General features: G+C 35.5%; 1 protein-coding gene across 4 annotated transcripts in view; it reads left to right on the top strand.

Annotated features, from left to right (window-relative positions):
- glra3 (glycine receptor, alpha 3) overlaps window positions 1–15,790 on the top strand; it is a 58,223-nt gene extending 42,433 nt beyond the window's left edge. For 2 of the 4 annotated variants that reach the window (XM_089132140.1, XM_089132142.1), the window contains exons 6-10: window positions 535–672; window positions 7,780–7,994; window positions 8,461–8,610; window positions 11,086–11,202; window positions 13,652–15,790. In XM_089132140.1, the coding sequence (XP_088988266.1) occupies window positions 535–672; window positions 7,780–7,994; window positions 8,461–8,610; window positions 11,086–11,202; window positions 13,652–13,924 (893 nt within the window). In that variant the 3' untranslated portion in view covers window positions 13,925–15,790. The remainder of the gene's footprint in view (window positions 1–534; window positions 673–7,779; window positions 7,995–8,460; window positions 8,611–11,085; window positions 11,203–13,651) is intronic. The other 2 variants (XR_016168833.1, XM_089132141.1) reach the window with 2 other exon arrangements.
- The last annotated feature ends 823 nt before the right edge of the window (window positions 15,791–16,613 follow it).

Here is a 16,613-nt window from a genome sequence, read left to right on the forward strand (position 1 = left end):
TTGATGGAACCCATAGACTTCCATAGTTGATGGGGTCCATCAACGGTTTGGTTACTGACATTCTTCAAAATAACTTCCTTTGTTTTCAGTAGAAGAAAGAAATTAATTTAAGTTTGAAACAACTTGAAGGAGTAAATGATGATAGAATTATTGTTTTAAATTAAATATTCCTTTAAGCACTATTCAATGTTTTTTTGAAGTATTAGTTTGAATAATGCAGGCGTAGCGAGGCAGTACAACAGAAAAAAATAAAATAAAATATATATATATATATATATATATATATATATTTACACTTACTGATTCCCTAGTGCGAAGCTGCGTTCCGCTTCAAAACGGCAAAATTCACCAAAAAAGCCAGAGCTAGGCAACTAGGGCACTGATCATTTTGTCCCAACAATAATCATAGAACTTTATTATCAAATGTAAAAATATTTTGTGTCTGTGTGTGTGTGTGTGTGTGTTTTAGAAGTTGCATTCAAGGTCCATGTAGCTCAAAATGTGCTAAAAGTCATCTCTTGGTATTTCTCCTAGTTGGATACACAATGAATGACCTGATCTTTGAGTGGCAAGAGAAGGGACCTGTGCAGGTGGCTGACGGACTGACCCTCCCACAGTTCATCCTCAAGGATGAGTCTGATTTAAGATACTGCACCAAGCACTACAACACAGGTAATTTTCAAAACATGTCATCCAACAAAATGTGTTCAGCAACAGACAGTATATTATTAACATGACACAGGCTGAACAGGAAAATGTATAGCTTTTAACTATATAGTCTAAACGTAAATACAATTTTGATGGTTTCATGCTTTCAATAGCCTCTAACAGCCTCTATTTATTTGAATAGCCTCTAATTTTCCTATCCTAAACAGGATAATACAGTATAGTAGCATTTCATTAATTGCATTTATGATTGCTCTTCCCTACTGCCATCAACAACATCACCCCAGACTTGTGATTTGTGGGTCACGTCCCAACAGAAGAAGACTGTTAGAGAGGTGGAAAGAGAAAATAAATCCTGGAGAATGTGCCTGCAATCTTGATTCAATGAGATGCAAGGTTAAGTAGTGGCTGGTATTAGCTCATCATAGCTTGTTATAACATCTCTCAATTATTCAATTATGAATCCATTGTGCATGCTTGGCCCGAAGCTATCACGTAACATGTAAACATCAAGGGTGGGAGAGAAGTAAACACTGTCAGTGAGTATTCACTGCCTGATACTTGCTAATTGTATGAATCAGATAACAAAGTTATAAAATGCCCAGTATTTTACGTTATAGTTATAGTTATAGTTTTTTCGCCTCTAGGGGTAGCTTACTTCTTACAATAAAATAGCCGTAGGTTGATGACGCAAAATTCCAGCAGAATTATGGAACTCGTCAAGCTGGTGGATTTAATAATGTTTATGGATGAGTGAATGCATTAATGTTTTTAACGTGACTGTGGGATAAAGTAGGGCGTGATTGCTATTGAGAGACAGATATCCTCACAGAGAGACCAAAACTCTCAAAACACCACCAAACTACCCGCAAGTGCTGTATTACTCACACAGCTCCGTTTTTTAGACGAATGAAACTTGTGAGCTAACGAAGTGCTGTTTCACTTGCTCTACACTGAATTTGAATTTTTTTTTTTTTGAATTTGAATTTGAATTTATTTATTTGATCAGGGACAATGCACAAAAAATCATTAATCTAAGAAAGAAGAGATGACATGTGCCAGGTTATAGCAAAAAAATGGTAGTTTCCGGACAGGTTGATGGTATACTTACAAAAATTAAAAATTATATACAGAATTATAATACACAGTTGATTCGAACACAGAAGCATCACTTTACTCATATCATATAACACTCTCCACTACGAGAATCTATAACTCATTCATTCACAGTTTACATCATTCGTATCACAGTCATTAAGTGCGTACAGGTTTGATTTGTTAATAACCACTGTTTGGTCAGGCGTGTAAATGTGCTATAGTTAGTGCAAGAGATAATTTCATTTGGAAGAGTATTCCAAAGGCTCACTGCTTTATAAGAAAAAGATTGTTGACCATATGTGGTTCTGCGTTTTGGAACGCTGCACTCTCCTCTAACTGTCGACCGTGTGGTTCTACAATTTCTCTCCAAATTTAGTGTCACAAATTTTCTTAAAGGAGGTGCAGCGATGTTATGGATAATTTTAAATAGAGAAGAAATTTGATTATATTTAATACGATTTTCAAAATGTAAAATATTATATTTACTTAGTACTTTACAATGATGGTAGTAGCGAGACTTTTTATCACGAATTTTTATAGCCCTATCACACTAAACTGCATTTTTATATTTTTAATATAAAATTAAAATCTAAACTGCATTTTCTAAACTGCAAATCTAAACTGCATTTTCAATTTTTATAGCACTATCACACTAAACTGCATTTGAGTGTGGTGAAAGTCCTAATGTACAGTTTGTTGGCTATATGAGATTAGCAGTAAGCTTGATCAACATTAGTATAACATACAGATCATATTTAACAGATCATGTTTAACTATATAACATTGATTAGTTTTATGTACATTTGCTCACCTGTCTAATAAAGTACATGCAAGAGCTCTGTCAAGTCAAAGTTTGTCACGGACGTGGCGCTCTCGACATCTCGAAAACGCCAACGATATTGATCCACGTTTTAGTTCTCCTTTTTAGTCTGCCTGGGATCATGGCCCATTATTAAAATTGGAATTTCTCTGAAATTAAAAATATTTGGGAACTTTTGGGATATTGTAAGTACACAACTGCAGGATATATATCACATTTACATTTACATTTGTTGATTTAGCTGACGCTTTTATTCAAAGCGACTTACAATTGTTATATATGTCAGAGGTCGCAGGCCTCTGGAGCAACTAGGGGTTAAGTGTCTTGCTCAGGGACACATTGGTGTCTAACAGTAGAGAGAACCCGGGTCTCTCACACCAAAGGCACATGTCTTATCCACTGCGCCATCACCACCCCACACTCTGCGAGTGAGTTTTGGATAATATATTACAAAATTCTTACATATTGTACCTTTAAAACGCTGTTATATCATCAGTGCATTGCAGAACTGTATGTATCTCTTTTGTACCCATCATCCTGTCAAATAGGTTCTTAAAGATCAAGCTCTCATTTGCCTGGTCAGATGTAATTGAATTCATTATTCAGTACTTTGTTTAAGACAAATTACAGTTATATAGTACATACTGTATAACGGAAGACCACACAATCCCGAGGGAAGAGGTGTGTGCTGGCCTTTTGTCTCTCTGTGTGTTTTACCTCAGAGGGACTTTCTGACAGACTGAATGACAGATGCTGGTGGGTCAAGGTCAGGTTGCCTCAAACTATTTTGTGTGAGGACAAAATGCGAGAGAGATCTCCCCTTAAAAGACTTGAGAGGCAAAAGAAATGAAAAACCACATGGGGAAAAAAGAAAAAAATAGAAATAGACACACACACACACACACACACACACACACACACGCACACACACACACACACACACACACACACACACACACACACACACACACACACACACACATACATACTGGAGTGATTTAGCCTCTGGCTTTAACAGTGCCCTACAATATTTTACATCAGGGGTCTTACACCTTTTTCAGGACCCCTTTTCCAGCGCTAATTGGTTGGTAGAGCATCAGAACAAGGATCCCCTGAGACATATACTGTATGTCTATAAAAATATACAATTAATAACCCTCTACCAGCTTTAGAAAAGAGTAAAAATTTTCAGTTTAAAAATTTTAAATTTGAAAAATTTTAAATTTGTAAAAATCATTGCAGTAATACTACAATTTATGCATTTTGGGGTATTACAAGTTGAATTAGGGACCACAATGGAAATAAGTCTTCGGGCTTTATTGTGTTATCCCTGACTACTTTTGTATTTGATTTTAATGTATGAAACAGTTTCAGACTGTTTTCATATTTTTATATTTAAGTGGTCAAATAAAATCAATCAATCAATCAATCAATCAATCAATTTAGGATGTTGGCTTAGTTTGGCGTGCACACTCAAATTGAATAGACACATTTTTAGATCGAGTCATTCAAACCGGCCTGTAAACAATATATTGATCTCTTAGCCTATCCACTCTGCAGGCACCTCTGAGTGGTTGAACACCACTTAGTGTCCAATTGCCTGTGTTGCATTTTTATAGTAAGGAATCATTAATTCAATACTTGATCTGGCATCTTTTAAGACAGTGACAATCCACAAATTTGTCGACTGTCACATTATGAAAATATACTACACATTCCGTATATGCTGGTGTTATACATAGCAAAATAAAACTGGAACCTGTGAGATAAGCATCATGAATAATAATCAATGTCACTTTAATGCAAGTAGACATTTCTTTGCAAAGCATGCTTTCCCATGGAGTTATTACATAAATGTAATGTAGACTTGGAACCCTAGAAATGTACCAAAAGGCCTTTTTACAATCTTATTAATCTTATAGCCCCGGTTGACCTAATACCAACAGGTACAGGGGCACATTAGATGCTAAAAATCACATTAGCCTTTAAACACCACAATGACGTTTTACTTTCACCATCAGTTCATTAACACTTATTTAAATGTGATCTCCCCTCTCCAGTGTGACAGGATGGACACAGGGCCTTCTGCATGATTGCTCACACATTTCCTTCTCTGTCACACAAGACTTTCTTCTTTCTCATGTAGTTCAGCCCACTCATACATTTGCTCAGAGCTGCATGTTCCATCAGTTGAGTCATGAGGGATGTGAAATAACCACATGGCACAGCTTTAGTGATGTCACAGCGGGTTTTCATCCCTAATGCAGAACAAGCCAACCAGTGAAAGGATCGAGGATCCTTTGGGTTTCCTAAGTATTTAAATTAAGCAGTGTACTAAAAAAATAAATGATTTTTTTTTTTTTTTCTGCAGGTACTATAGTCCTGAACTGGGCGGACATACCACAACTCTTCTTAGTTAACGGAATAATATAGTTTAAAACGAAAAAAAAAAAACAAAAAAAAAAACGGTTGAGTATCCATTGAATAATAAATAAACAAATACAAAAACGAAAGTAAAGCAACACATCATAAAACAGCACAACATAAAATCAGTTCCTCTCTTGATCTCCACCGACGTCGATCCTCCTTTTATGCCTCCACTCCTCCGTAAGAGATACAAGACTAGTGTGTCGTGCAGATGTCGCTCATTAGTAATTATATATATATATATATATATATATGTATGATCAGTGACCATAATCTCTCTCACACAAATTATGGGACAACAATTAGTTGTGTGAGTATTATGGAGAAAACAAAACAGAGCTTTTTATTATGACTTACTGCTTACGCCACTCAGAATTGATTAAAATTAACTGTTAATGCTCATGCTGTGACACCGATATCATTATCCTTCTTCTGCTCTAGCTTTTTTTTCTTTGTATTGGTTGACATTATGGCTGAGAAACCGGGGAGGGAAATGGATTATAGATCCCATTGACGTTCATATTATGGTAGCCCCTAATAGCATATTTTTTCCACTAATTAATTTTGAAATATTACATATCCTGATCCCTGACATAAGATAAATTATGAAAAATATGGGAGAAATTACACTTCTGTGGTTGTCCAATCTGATTTTACCCAAATCCATTGCAATCTCTCTTAATGGTTTATCCTGTTGAGTTGTTTCCTGAGCCTGCAGCACATCCCACCGTCATGGGAACGTTAAGGGCTGTCAGGCTCCATAACACAGACTGTATCCTGGTTTTTGTTCCTTTCCCTTCCCTCTTCCTCCTGTTGTTGTTTCTCTCACCTCTCTCCCTTAGTCTCTCAGGGGCTTTATTCTCAGTTCACCTCAACTACAACCACCCAAACTGCAGAGGAGACTTGAAGTGTGTGTTTGTGTGAGAGTGAGCAGGTTACATTCCAGAGAGAGCATTTCTGTGTCAAATATACTCTTTAGAAGCAATTACTTGTTTAGGCACTTTTTAAATTTATATACTACATGTATAGGCCAATGTATATTAAGCAAGCATTCATTATGTGATTATTTACAATTGCATTTAGGTTTACAGATTTTTCATTCATGTATTGACTTTTTAAAGTGTATGTTACCCCCAAGTGCACTCTGGTTTAGAGAGTTGGACAGTCCGGAATATTACCAGGCAAAAATCTCTGCGGGAGTTTGGAACAAAAGAGACAGAAAAAGTGAAAGCCGTCTCCCTGCTTTTCAGGAAAGACAACCCTTGCAGAAATTTGTTTTGAGAGAAGAAAAGGCTCAGTTGCAGAGAACAAAAAAACAGAAAAAAAAATAGACTGCAGCTGAAAGCTCTCAGGCGTTCTGTGCTCTCTACCTTTAATGCGGATTATGTGCATAAATATAACTGTCTGTGTAATGGCTGTCTACAATTGTTGCACAACCACATATGTAACAAATATCTGCTTTTAAATGTAAATCAATAGTACACTTTCAGTCGGTGGCATCATCGCTTTGCAATATGTCGGACAACTTACAATTACACTTTTTTTCAGACTAATATGTAAGACTCAAATATTTTTTTTAATCCACCTTTCAAATGTTGTTGTGGTAGGCCTCAAATTCAAAAATACATGGATTTTGACATTTTTTTACATTTTAGTAAATTTTTAGGGAAATTTTTCAATATTGCAACATTGTGCCTGTTTCAGTGGTTTCACTCACTTTCTGAACAAATGTAAAGAACATCTAAGGGTTCATTTGGTATGTAGGGTAGCCTATATAGCTCCATAACAGTAGCCTATATACACACTAATAATCACACAATTTTAAAGAAAGTCATATTTTATGATTTTGTTTTTTTTTATGAAAAACATGTTGAAATTGTATTTACAAACACTGAAAATGTAGGCATTTATATGATTTAGCTTTGTTCATAGCCATATTCAATTATGATAGTCCCAAAGGCGGTTCTTTTCCTCTGAGAAGCAGAGATGGACATTGCACTTAATTGCTGCAAAATTTGATGTAGTCTTTATCACAGTGTCTGCAGCATCCTCTATTTTGTCCCCTTATATCTTCTGACACAAACTTCCGTAAATACTTATTAGTGATATCCTGACCTAAAAAAATCAATGTTTGGACTGATAATATCCTTTTTTAGCCAGCGATACCTACGGGGCATGGTCTGTGTTCTTGAATGACTTGATTTTGTTGGCTTAACCATCAGATGGTTGGTCATTTGGGCTGTTTATTTTCCTTTTCCAGTTCTCAGGAATATTCCACATTCATCATTAGTATCAGAATCCATTTAAACATCAAAAAAACACTGGTTATTTTCTATATCCCAATCATGTATCTATTGAAAGAATTCACACAATACTGCCTGGCTAGCTTATTGTGCCCTCTACTTGTCATGCTAATAGCATTTATAGCTCAAATGTTCCAGAACAGTATCCCCTGTCCCTCATGCAGTAAGCAGATATTTGGTCAAAAAAAAAAAAAAAATACATACATACATATATATATATATATATATATATAGTGCTACACAAATACTTTCAAATTCTAAAATAAAATATATTCCCTAATTCAAATTGAACTTTGGATTTTGCTACTTTGGATTAAAACTTAAAATTGTAACAAAGCAGACATTTAAAAATGTGTGAATGATCAAACACATTATGTACCTATTAGGATTTATTTCACATGGAGCAGGCGAGAAGTAAAATCCAAAAAAAAAAAAAAACCTCTGTCAACTTTTTTTCCTTTCTAGGCAAGTTCACATGTATCGAGGTACGTTTTCACCTGGAAAGACAGATGGGCTACTACCTGATCCAGATGTATATTCCCAGCCTGCTCATAGTCATCCTCTCTTGGGTCTCCTTCTGGATCAACATGGATGCCGCTCCTGCCCGTGTCGCCCTGGGAATCACTACAGTGCTCACAATGACAACTCAGAGCTCTGGATCCAGGACGTCTTTACCTAAGGTCAGAGTGCATAATACATCAAAGTAAGAGTCTTGCAGCATCTTTGTTACAAATATGAACATCATTGAAGTAGGGTTTACATTAGGGTTTAATTTTTTTTCAGCACTTCAAAGCATCTCTTTTCCTGCCATTCATTCTCAGTTATCATTTATTAATGCAGTCCACAGTAGAATGTGTAAATGCATCCATGTGTGAAAGCAGACGTGCAGTGTGTATTGCATATTAAAAATTCATAAATGCTACATCGAGTTACGTAATACAATTAAACATTCCAAAGAATAGGCTTTTACACCCGGCAGACAGAAAATTATCTCTGATTCATAGCGGTGATGAGGAGAAGAGTCAAATGGGTCCCTGTTTTGTTCGATAAGAAAATGACTTGGCTGTAATGTATGCTGTAATGTAAAAGCCAAAGGCTAATTAAGGTCTCTGAGATCAACTGTTTTTGTGTGTTTCTGCTATGCAGGTGTCCTATGTGAAAGCTATTGACATCTGGATGGCTGTGTGCTTGCTATTTGTCTTTTCTGCCCTGTTGGAGTATGCTGCAGTCAACTTTGTTTCACGGCAACACAAGGAACTCTTACGATTCCGACGGAGAAGGAAGAAGTCTGGAAAGGTACGGACTGAGCTCAACCGTAACAGGCAATCTGTTGCAAAATTATGCAAAACACATCTGATTAGTGTGAAACCACATTTACAGTATGGTAAGATGTAAATTGCTTTTGTGTGTTTTGAAGGTAAGTGACAAAACAGATTTCTCACCTTTCATGTTGATGTGGACACATACAAGTCAAAACTCAAATGTAAAATATTTGTATTTATTATCCATAAAAAATCATGAGAAATTTTGAAGCAAGTATTAATGAGTGCTGATGATGGCACACTGAGTCTGTTTGTTAAAAACAGCATGACTGTTAGTCTGATATTGCTTGTATATAAAAAAAGAAGTTAATATTGAGCAACTGAAAATAGTTCCAGTCAAATCCACTGTAGAATCGTTGCAACACTGGTGCTGTCGTTGTCGTTTGTTCTTAAATGATTCTGTGTTTCAGAACTAATCGATTGGATGAATGATTCAATGACTCACTCATATTGACAGTCACTTTTAAGTGGTTTTGAATGAGTCGGTTGAATGTATGATTAAATAGCTCAATCGTTGAATGAAATCTTCTGGAATAATTTATTAAGACAGACACTTGTCGCCACCTACTTGCGTAACAATTTGACTTGTAGAAAGAGTCACTGACAAATACACATACTGTCTGAAATACACCAAAAATTATATACAATTATACAAACAGTAAAAAGTTCCCGTTATGTTGATCAGTTATTCCGGAACTGTAGTCACAACTCAGCCAATCAGATATACGGACCAAACTGAATTGCTTTAGAAATAAATGAATTAAAATATAATTGATATTACAGCTTTTATATTTATTTTTGTGCTTCCAAAGAAAATATGTCCACAAGAATCAGCTCTCTTGGACTGCAAGTTCAATCAAATTAATGGACCTTATATATGCTCTTGTATAACCCTCTTAAACTTGGGGTATAAAGATAAAAAAAAAAAATATTCTCAGAAATATCAGTTGCAAACACACCCTTTGTCAAGTTAGATTAAAGGTAATTTATGACAGTTCATAGCAGATTCATTGATGTTCACAAAGATGTTGATCCAGGAACATGTGGTACTTGGTGAAATCACGTTCGCCAGTAAAAGCAGGGATAATTGTACACACCTTTGTATCTGACCAGTTCTCGCATCACATCTGTCTTCCTTTAGTTTTTTCTCCAAGGGGGAAATAAAAGCTTTTCTGTGACTGGTCAGGTTTTGCGACCTTTAAATAATAATAATAATAATTACTGCATTTCGATTTACAGTAAATTAAAAATACTGTATTTTTGTGGTGCCAATGTGATATTTCCCACAATGCAACTTTAAAATACAGTAACATGCTGTATAACTGTCCTACAGTAAAATGCTGTGAAATTTACAGAAATTTCTAACAGTAAATATTATCTGTAGCATATTATACGTCTAAAAACAGAATCCCACAGAGTACCATTCAAAGAACTGAAGTGAATTTGAAAATCCAATCGTAAGGATTTTGCCCTGTATGAGGAGAAACTGTCACTGCACTTGAATCTGACTGAAGCAGATGATTGGGAGACAGACAGAATGTATGTGCCTTTTAGACATGCTCAGATATACAGTATACTAAATACACAGCCAAACACAGTTTAACTAATGTGTATGTTCTGAAAGGCATGTTGAGTTTGAGTAACATGTAATGTCACATTAACAACAGTCTATCATTGATAAAGTTATTTATTGTATAGCATTTAGTTTAAAAAAAAATCGTTATAATAAGCATCTGGAATCACATTTGTTGACACTGGTATCACAGAAACACCCATATTGTTAATCCTAAACATATACAACACTGCCCCCTATAGGACAGAAGTATTCATTGAAGTAATATAGCATATAAGTGTAAGTATAGGCCTATAGCCTATAGAAGTATATAACTTTATAACCAAACATATTTCAAACAAAGGCTAAATCCTGCTGAACACTACAAAGGTCAAATTGTGATTTTGTGTCTGTTTATATGCTGTCTTATTGGAGTGTATTCAAATGTCATGTGGGCATGGGGTGTTATTTCCCCTGGCACTATGGCGCTGGAAGATTATTGACTCATGATATGAAACTTAGCCAGTGGAATATTCTGGCAATTTTCATGAAGAGAAGAAAAAAAAAAGAGATACAAACCAGACAACCCATCACAGTTTAAATGACATTATAAAAGCAGTCCAGGCACAGCCACAATATTTGATGCTGCAGATGCTTTACAGATCCAACCACTTGATTTTTTTTTTTTTTTTAAAGAATACCCATTTTTCATGCAATTTCATTATTTTACAGTTATTCGCTGAAATAGTTATTTTTGAATGCCACTGATTAATATTTTGATTTATTTTTCAATTATGGACCTCACATAATATCCTGCATGTGGTGAGCCATTATATTTTATTAGTTTGCATGCTTTGTGTTTCTTTCTCTCTTTTAATCCCCCTGCTGTGCTGAAAGACTTTCGATCAAACATTTGATGAGGAGCTTACCGAGTCATTGCGTCATATCAGTGGCCTACGCAGTGCCGAGCCTGTTTACGGATCAATGAACCAACTCGACGAATCCAATGCTTGGGTAAAGAGAGAGCACACAGCACTCCATCTCTGTCCCTTCGGTTGACTGATGAGATCATGATACAGTCACTCCTCTTCATCCCCTTCTTCCTCATGTTCATTCAGTGTCAACCCCTCATGAAACAGCATGTCACATCATTTTATCATTTAGTACTAATGATCATAATGTTAACTAAGTATCCATTTGAGTCTTTTATAATGATAATGGATTCATTTATTTTCATCTTTTTTTCCCATTTTTTTAACCTTACTTGAGGTTAAATTTGTTAAATTGGATTATGCATTTGGTCTCATGAACTAACTTTGGATATGATTTTTAGAGCATTTATGTAAGTTAATGTTAATTTCTACATGCAGTATATATCAACCCGGTCTCATCCCAAGACGTCATATAACTGACGTGTTGGGACTTCTTTTGACCATACGTCAATATTCGCCTTTTTAGGGCCCCCTTAAACGTCGGTAGATGAGGTTATGGGATCCTAACTCTACCCCAGACCTAAACCTAACCCTAAACCTAACCCGTCACCTAACTGACGTTAAAGGTAAAGCGTCAGTTGTATGACGGCCCGGGATCGCCATCTACCGACGTTTAAGGGGGCCCTAAAAAGGCGGATATTGACGTATGGTCAAAAGACGTCCCAAGACGTCAGTTATATGACTTTTTGGGATGAGACTGTGTTATATATATCATTTTAACAGACTAAATTTATTTTGAATGAACATGAATTAACTGTATACAATTAATAGTATATTTACAAATTAACAATTGCTACACTGTTTTTAGATAAAACAGTCTATTTAGAGCATGCAATAATAAATTATATTCTAATACATCTGTAGATTCCCCGAATGTTTAAGATAATACAAAACCCTTCAAAAGTTCAGGGTCAATAAGATTTTTATTGAGCAAGGACGCATTAAACTGACTAAAAGTGGCATTAAAGATATTTATAATGATTTATAATGACTGTATTAGATACTCTATATGTTATATATATATAAATATATATATATATATATATATATATATATATATATATATATATATATATATAAAACAATAGTATATACTTTATTTAACCATTGGAGCAGACTACCAATGAATGCAAATAAGCATCAAATAAATATACAAATTAAGTACATTTTCACCTGATGTCACACTCAAGACTTACTAAATTATTATCTTCCAATAAATGAAACATGTCCATGTTTTATTAGTGGGGAAGAAAATAAGTAAGTAGTGTTTTATGGGTTCAAATTTTCCTCTTTCTACCAAAGTCTTCTTTAATTGTCTGAAAATCATTGTTGACAACAGGACAGAAAGCCAAGGACATTTGTAAAAAGTAAGAAACAAACAAAATGTGCATGCAATCAGGGCATTATTTGGGCAGAAACTTAAAAGTAATTTAAAGTGTTCTGAACATCTCTTAAATCAAACAGAGTGCGAACACTAATTTACTTTTCATAAAAATCCCCTGTGAGGGAAGCAACAGGTTTTGTGAATGTAGGACTAGGCATGTGCCGGTATCAAATTTTCATGCTGCGGTTAATTGATTGAGCTTTTATCGCGGTATACGGTATTATCACGATATTTTAATGAAATTAATATTTTAATGCTCAAGAAAAACAGATGCATTGTGGGTCTCTAAAAAAAAACCCAACTTTTTTAAATAGTTAATTTTAAACTATTTAAAGAATTTTTTAAAGTTTAGTGACAACATGTTACAATGTTTATGGTACAATGACTGGTAGGTTACTGTTTGTATTATCAACGCATTCTCACCCCAAGGCGTCACCTTTGACCATGCTTCAATATTTGACGTTTTAGGCGCCCTTTAGCGTCACTTACATGACGCGATCCTACGGCGTCATCCAACTGACGCTAAAGGAAAGCGTCAGTTAGAGGACGCGGTTAGGTTTAGGTGTGGGGTGGGGGTAGGGTACACGCGATCCTAGGGCGTCATCTAACTGACGCTAAAGGGCGCCTAAAGCGTCAGATATTGAAGCATGTCCAAATGCTTCCCAAGGCGTCAGTTAGGTGACGCCTTGGGAGTGAGAATGGGCTGGTATTATTCAATTAAATTCTTGGATTTGATTTCAGTCTTAATTCAATATTGACTCTTTTGGATAAATATTAGGTAGGCCCCAGTCTTTTAATATTTCTCAAGAAAAAAAAAAATACACATAATGCTGTAAACATACAGAGAGAAATTAAATATAATATTTAGCAAAAATTTCTATTCAACTAATTTGCTGGTCATTAAATGGCTTTCCTGAGGTAAATGTAACGTTTTGTGACACAACTGTTACTGACCTGCAGTGTTACTGACCTCTTTCCGTGTTTAAAAACACTTATTGGTCGTTATTATGTATAAGTAAATATACCTTTCGGTAAGGACTATAGAGTATTGATTGCTTCTCTCTTTGTATTCTTTCCTATTGCTAAGGAGGAGGATGTACGGGAGAGCAGGTTGAGCTTTCCCAACGCAGGGAAAGACGGGGCTGTGCCCAAAGCCGCAAACAATGCGGCCCCAACACCCTCTGACCCAGCCCTTGCTGCCAGCAAGAGTCATGAGGAGATGAGAAAACTCTTCATCGACCGAGCCAAGAAGATCGACACTGTGTCCCGTGCCGGATTCCCACTGGCTTTCTTGTTTTTCAATATTTTCTATTGGGTTCTGTACAAAATCCTACGCCATGAGGATGTGCACAAGAAATAGATGGAACATGGCGTGATGCAGCTTGGGAAGTATACTGTAAGTAACACAGTAAAGCTACATCAAAGAACTCTGATGCTATTACTGCCGTTCCTGCCATGCTCTATGCTGAATTCTGAAAATGACTATGAAAAACTGTAATATCAAGGACCAATGGTTACTTTCAATAGTTTGTTTTGTGTTGTGCACCCATTCAAGGACACTTGCGCTCGCTCACTATGCAATGGATCCGTAAGGCCTCTGACCCACCTGTCCTTTGACAAACTACAATAAAAGTGACAGAACTTCCTCACATCTGCTTAACACAGAAGCACAGTCCGACACCGATTACAGTCCATATAGAGACAGATGTGTGTGTCTTGCCACTGGTTTTGTCAACTCTTACAGCTTTACTGCCAATGTTCTACAGTATGTTGTATTTTTGATACACAGCTATTGAAAAATGGCAAGTATATATTTGTCCTGACCTGATTGTTGACCAGCTCTAGAAACCAGCATCCAGGCCAAAAACATTCTGAGCTAAGTCTCAAGAATGACCCTGAACCAGCAGAGAAGATTATTCTGTTTACAGCTATGAACACCTTTACATTAACTGCTTCAAGAAAACATATTTCCAAAACTTTAATGGGTAGTGTACTTTCAGTACCATAGACTATAATTGAAACCATTCTACAAGTCCAACTGTTTTTTTTTTTTTCTCAAACAAAAGCATTGTTTGAGAAAACCATTTTAAATCACTTCAAGCTAATGATGCCACTGCAAAATAATGCGACTGGGAGTGAATTCTGTCAGACATGTGTTGCAAATTCGTGAATGGAGAAAAGAGGTGAACCAGTGTCTCAGCCTTTGTGTTTTCTGAGAATACTCAAAAATAAGTGCAAACAAATTCTCTTGTAATTAATAAAATATCAACGCATTCTCATCCTTTAACGCAGAGATGCCCAAACTAGGGCCCGCGGGCCAAAGGTGGCCCGTGTTGATTTGGCCCACCATACCGTCCGGGGAGAGGGGATTTCTTTAAAATGCAAAACTTTACAAATAAAACTGCATTACGTGAGCTTAGAATTATAAGGTTCTATCTCCGTTTAGGGTAGTTCTGAGATATTGAGCATCAAAGTTTTTACATCCCAGCTGGCAAAACTGGTATGTAGTATAATCTTCTATTATAGCTTTATCTATTAATCTTTTTTTTTTACAAAAATAACACCACACAGGCATTAATAAACACCTAATGGATCAGATTATGTCAAAAACTCAATTTCGACCAAAAGTGGAGATAGAACCTTATAATTCTAAGCTCACGATTAGTTAATCAGATTGAAGTTGTTTTATATTTATTTGAAATATTATAAAATAAATAAACCCCATAGCAACTTTAATGTAATACCGTTTGATTTATGATGCAAAATTTACTTTTGGCCCAAGGCCCACAATCAAGTTTGATTTTTGGCCCTTCGTAGGAAAAAGTTTGGGCACCCCTGCTTTAACATCATATAGAACGCTATATGCAAAAACGTCGCTATACACGCACATGGCACCCGTTATCGTTAATATAACACGTGCTGTGAGGGCTAAGTTTAGGTGTGGGGTAGAGTGTGCGTGTCATATTCACGCTAAAGGATTTATGACGTCTTGGGTTCGCGTGTTATATTAACGATAAAGGGTGCCATGTGTGTAGTATAGCGCCGTTAATGGTGATTATATGGCTTGTGATTTTGACTAAAATAGAGATCCATATTAAGTTCTGCTTCTATATTTGAATTATCCATATGGCACTGAAAATGTATTTGAAACAATGTTTGACAATATTATCAATATTTACTGTTGTACTGTTCAAAACAATAAAATTACTGGGACCAGACTTTATTACGCAAGTATATATATATATATATATATATATATATATATATATATATATATATATATATATATATATATATATATAATAATTTTAAATAATATTTAATTATTTATTTATTTATTTGAAGATTTATTTGAAGATGATGAAGATATAATAAGCATGGAACCTTGTCTGGGAGAAATGTATTTCCTTTACTTTGAAAATAAAAGTAATCTGCAGGAAAACTGTGCCATACAAATGATCAAAGCATATCTAGTCTCACATATTCCTAAGATAAAATAGAGCTGTGAAAATAGGAATTTCATAGACATTTAAAGTATAATGCAAGAGCAGTTGTAATTTATTTTGTGCATATTAATATATTAAATGTTATGCATGAACTTAAGTCTGTTGTACTGCATTTTTTTAAAATGTGAATCTGACCTGTCAGTCTTGTTCTCGCTGCTATAATCAAAAGAGAATTGGTTTTGGTGAGACGCATAGTTGTTCCGTGTACATCTGCAAATGGTCACGCTCTACTTTACGGTGTCCACATATAGCATAGGTAAGTCAACAGTTAAAACAGCACATACAAATGCCACACAAAACAGTTTGTCGGTATTTAAACTTTTATGAACACTGTACTGTAAAGTGTAAAGTTCTTTTTTAGGTTTACTGAGGCGCCCTCTGACTAGACTGAAAAATAAAGATGTTTATAAAAGCATCTTTGGTCTCTCGTTCATTTAGGTGCGTTCATTTTCTCCCTTACGTGTGTGTACTTGTTCTAGATTCGACTGCTGCCGAGGGCATTAAAGAGCTAACAAAAAATGTTTGAAGGCTAATCATCTTTTG

The sequence above is a fragment of the Pimephales promelas genome, chromosome 6 (assembly GCF_988280905.1).
Source record: "Pimephales promelas chromosome 6, fPimPro1.hap1.1, whole genome shotgun sequence".
In the NCBI taxonomy this organism is placed as follows: domain Eukaryota; kingdom Metazoa; phylum Chordata; class Actinopteri; order Cypriniformes; family Leuciscidae; genus Pimephales; species Pimephales promelas.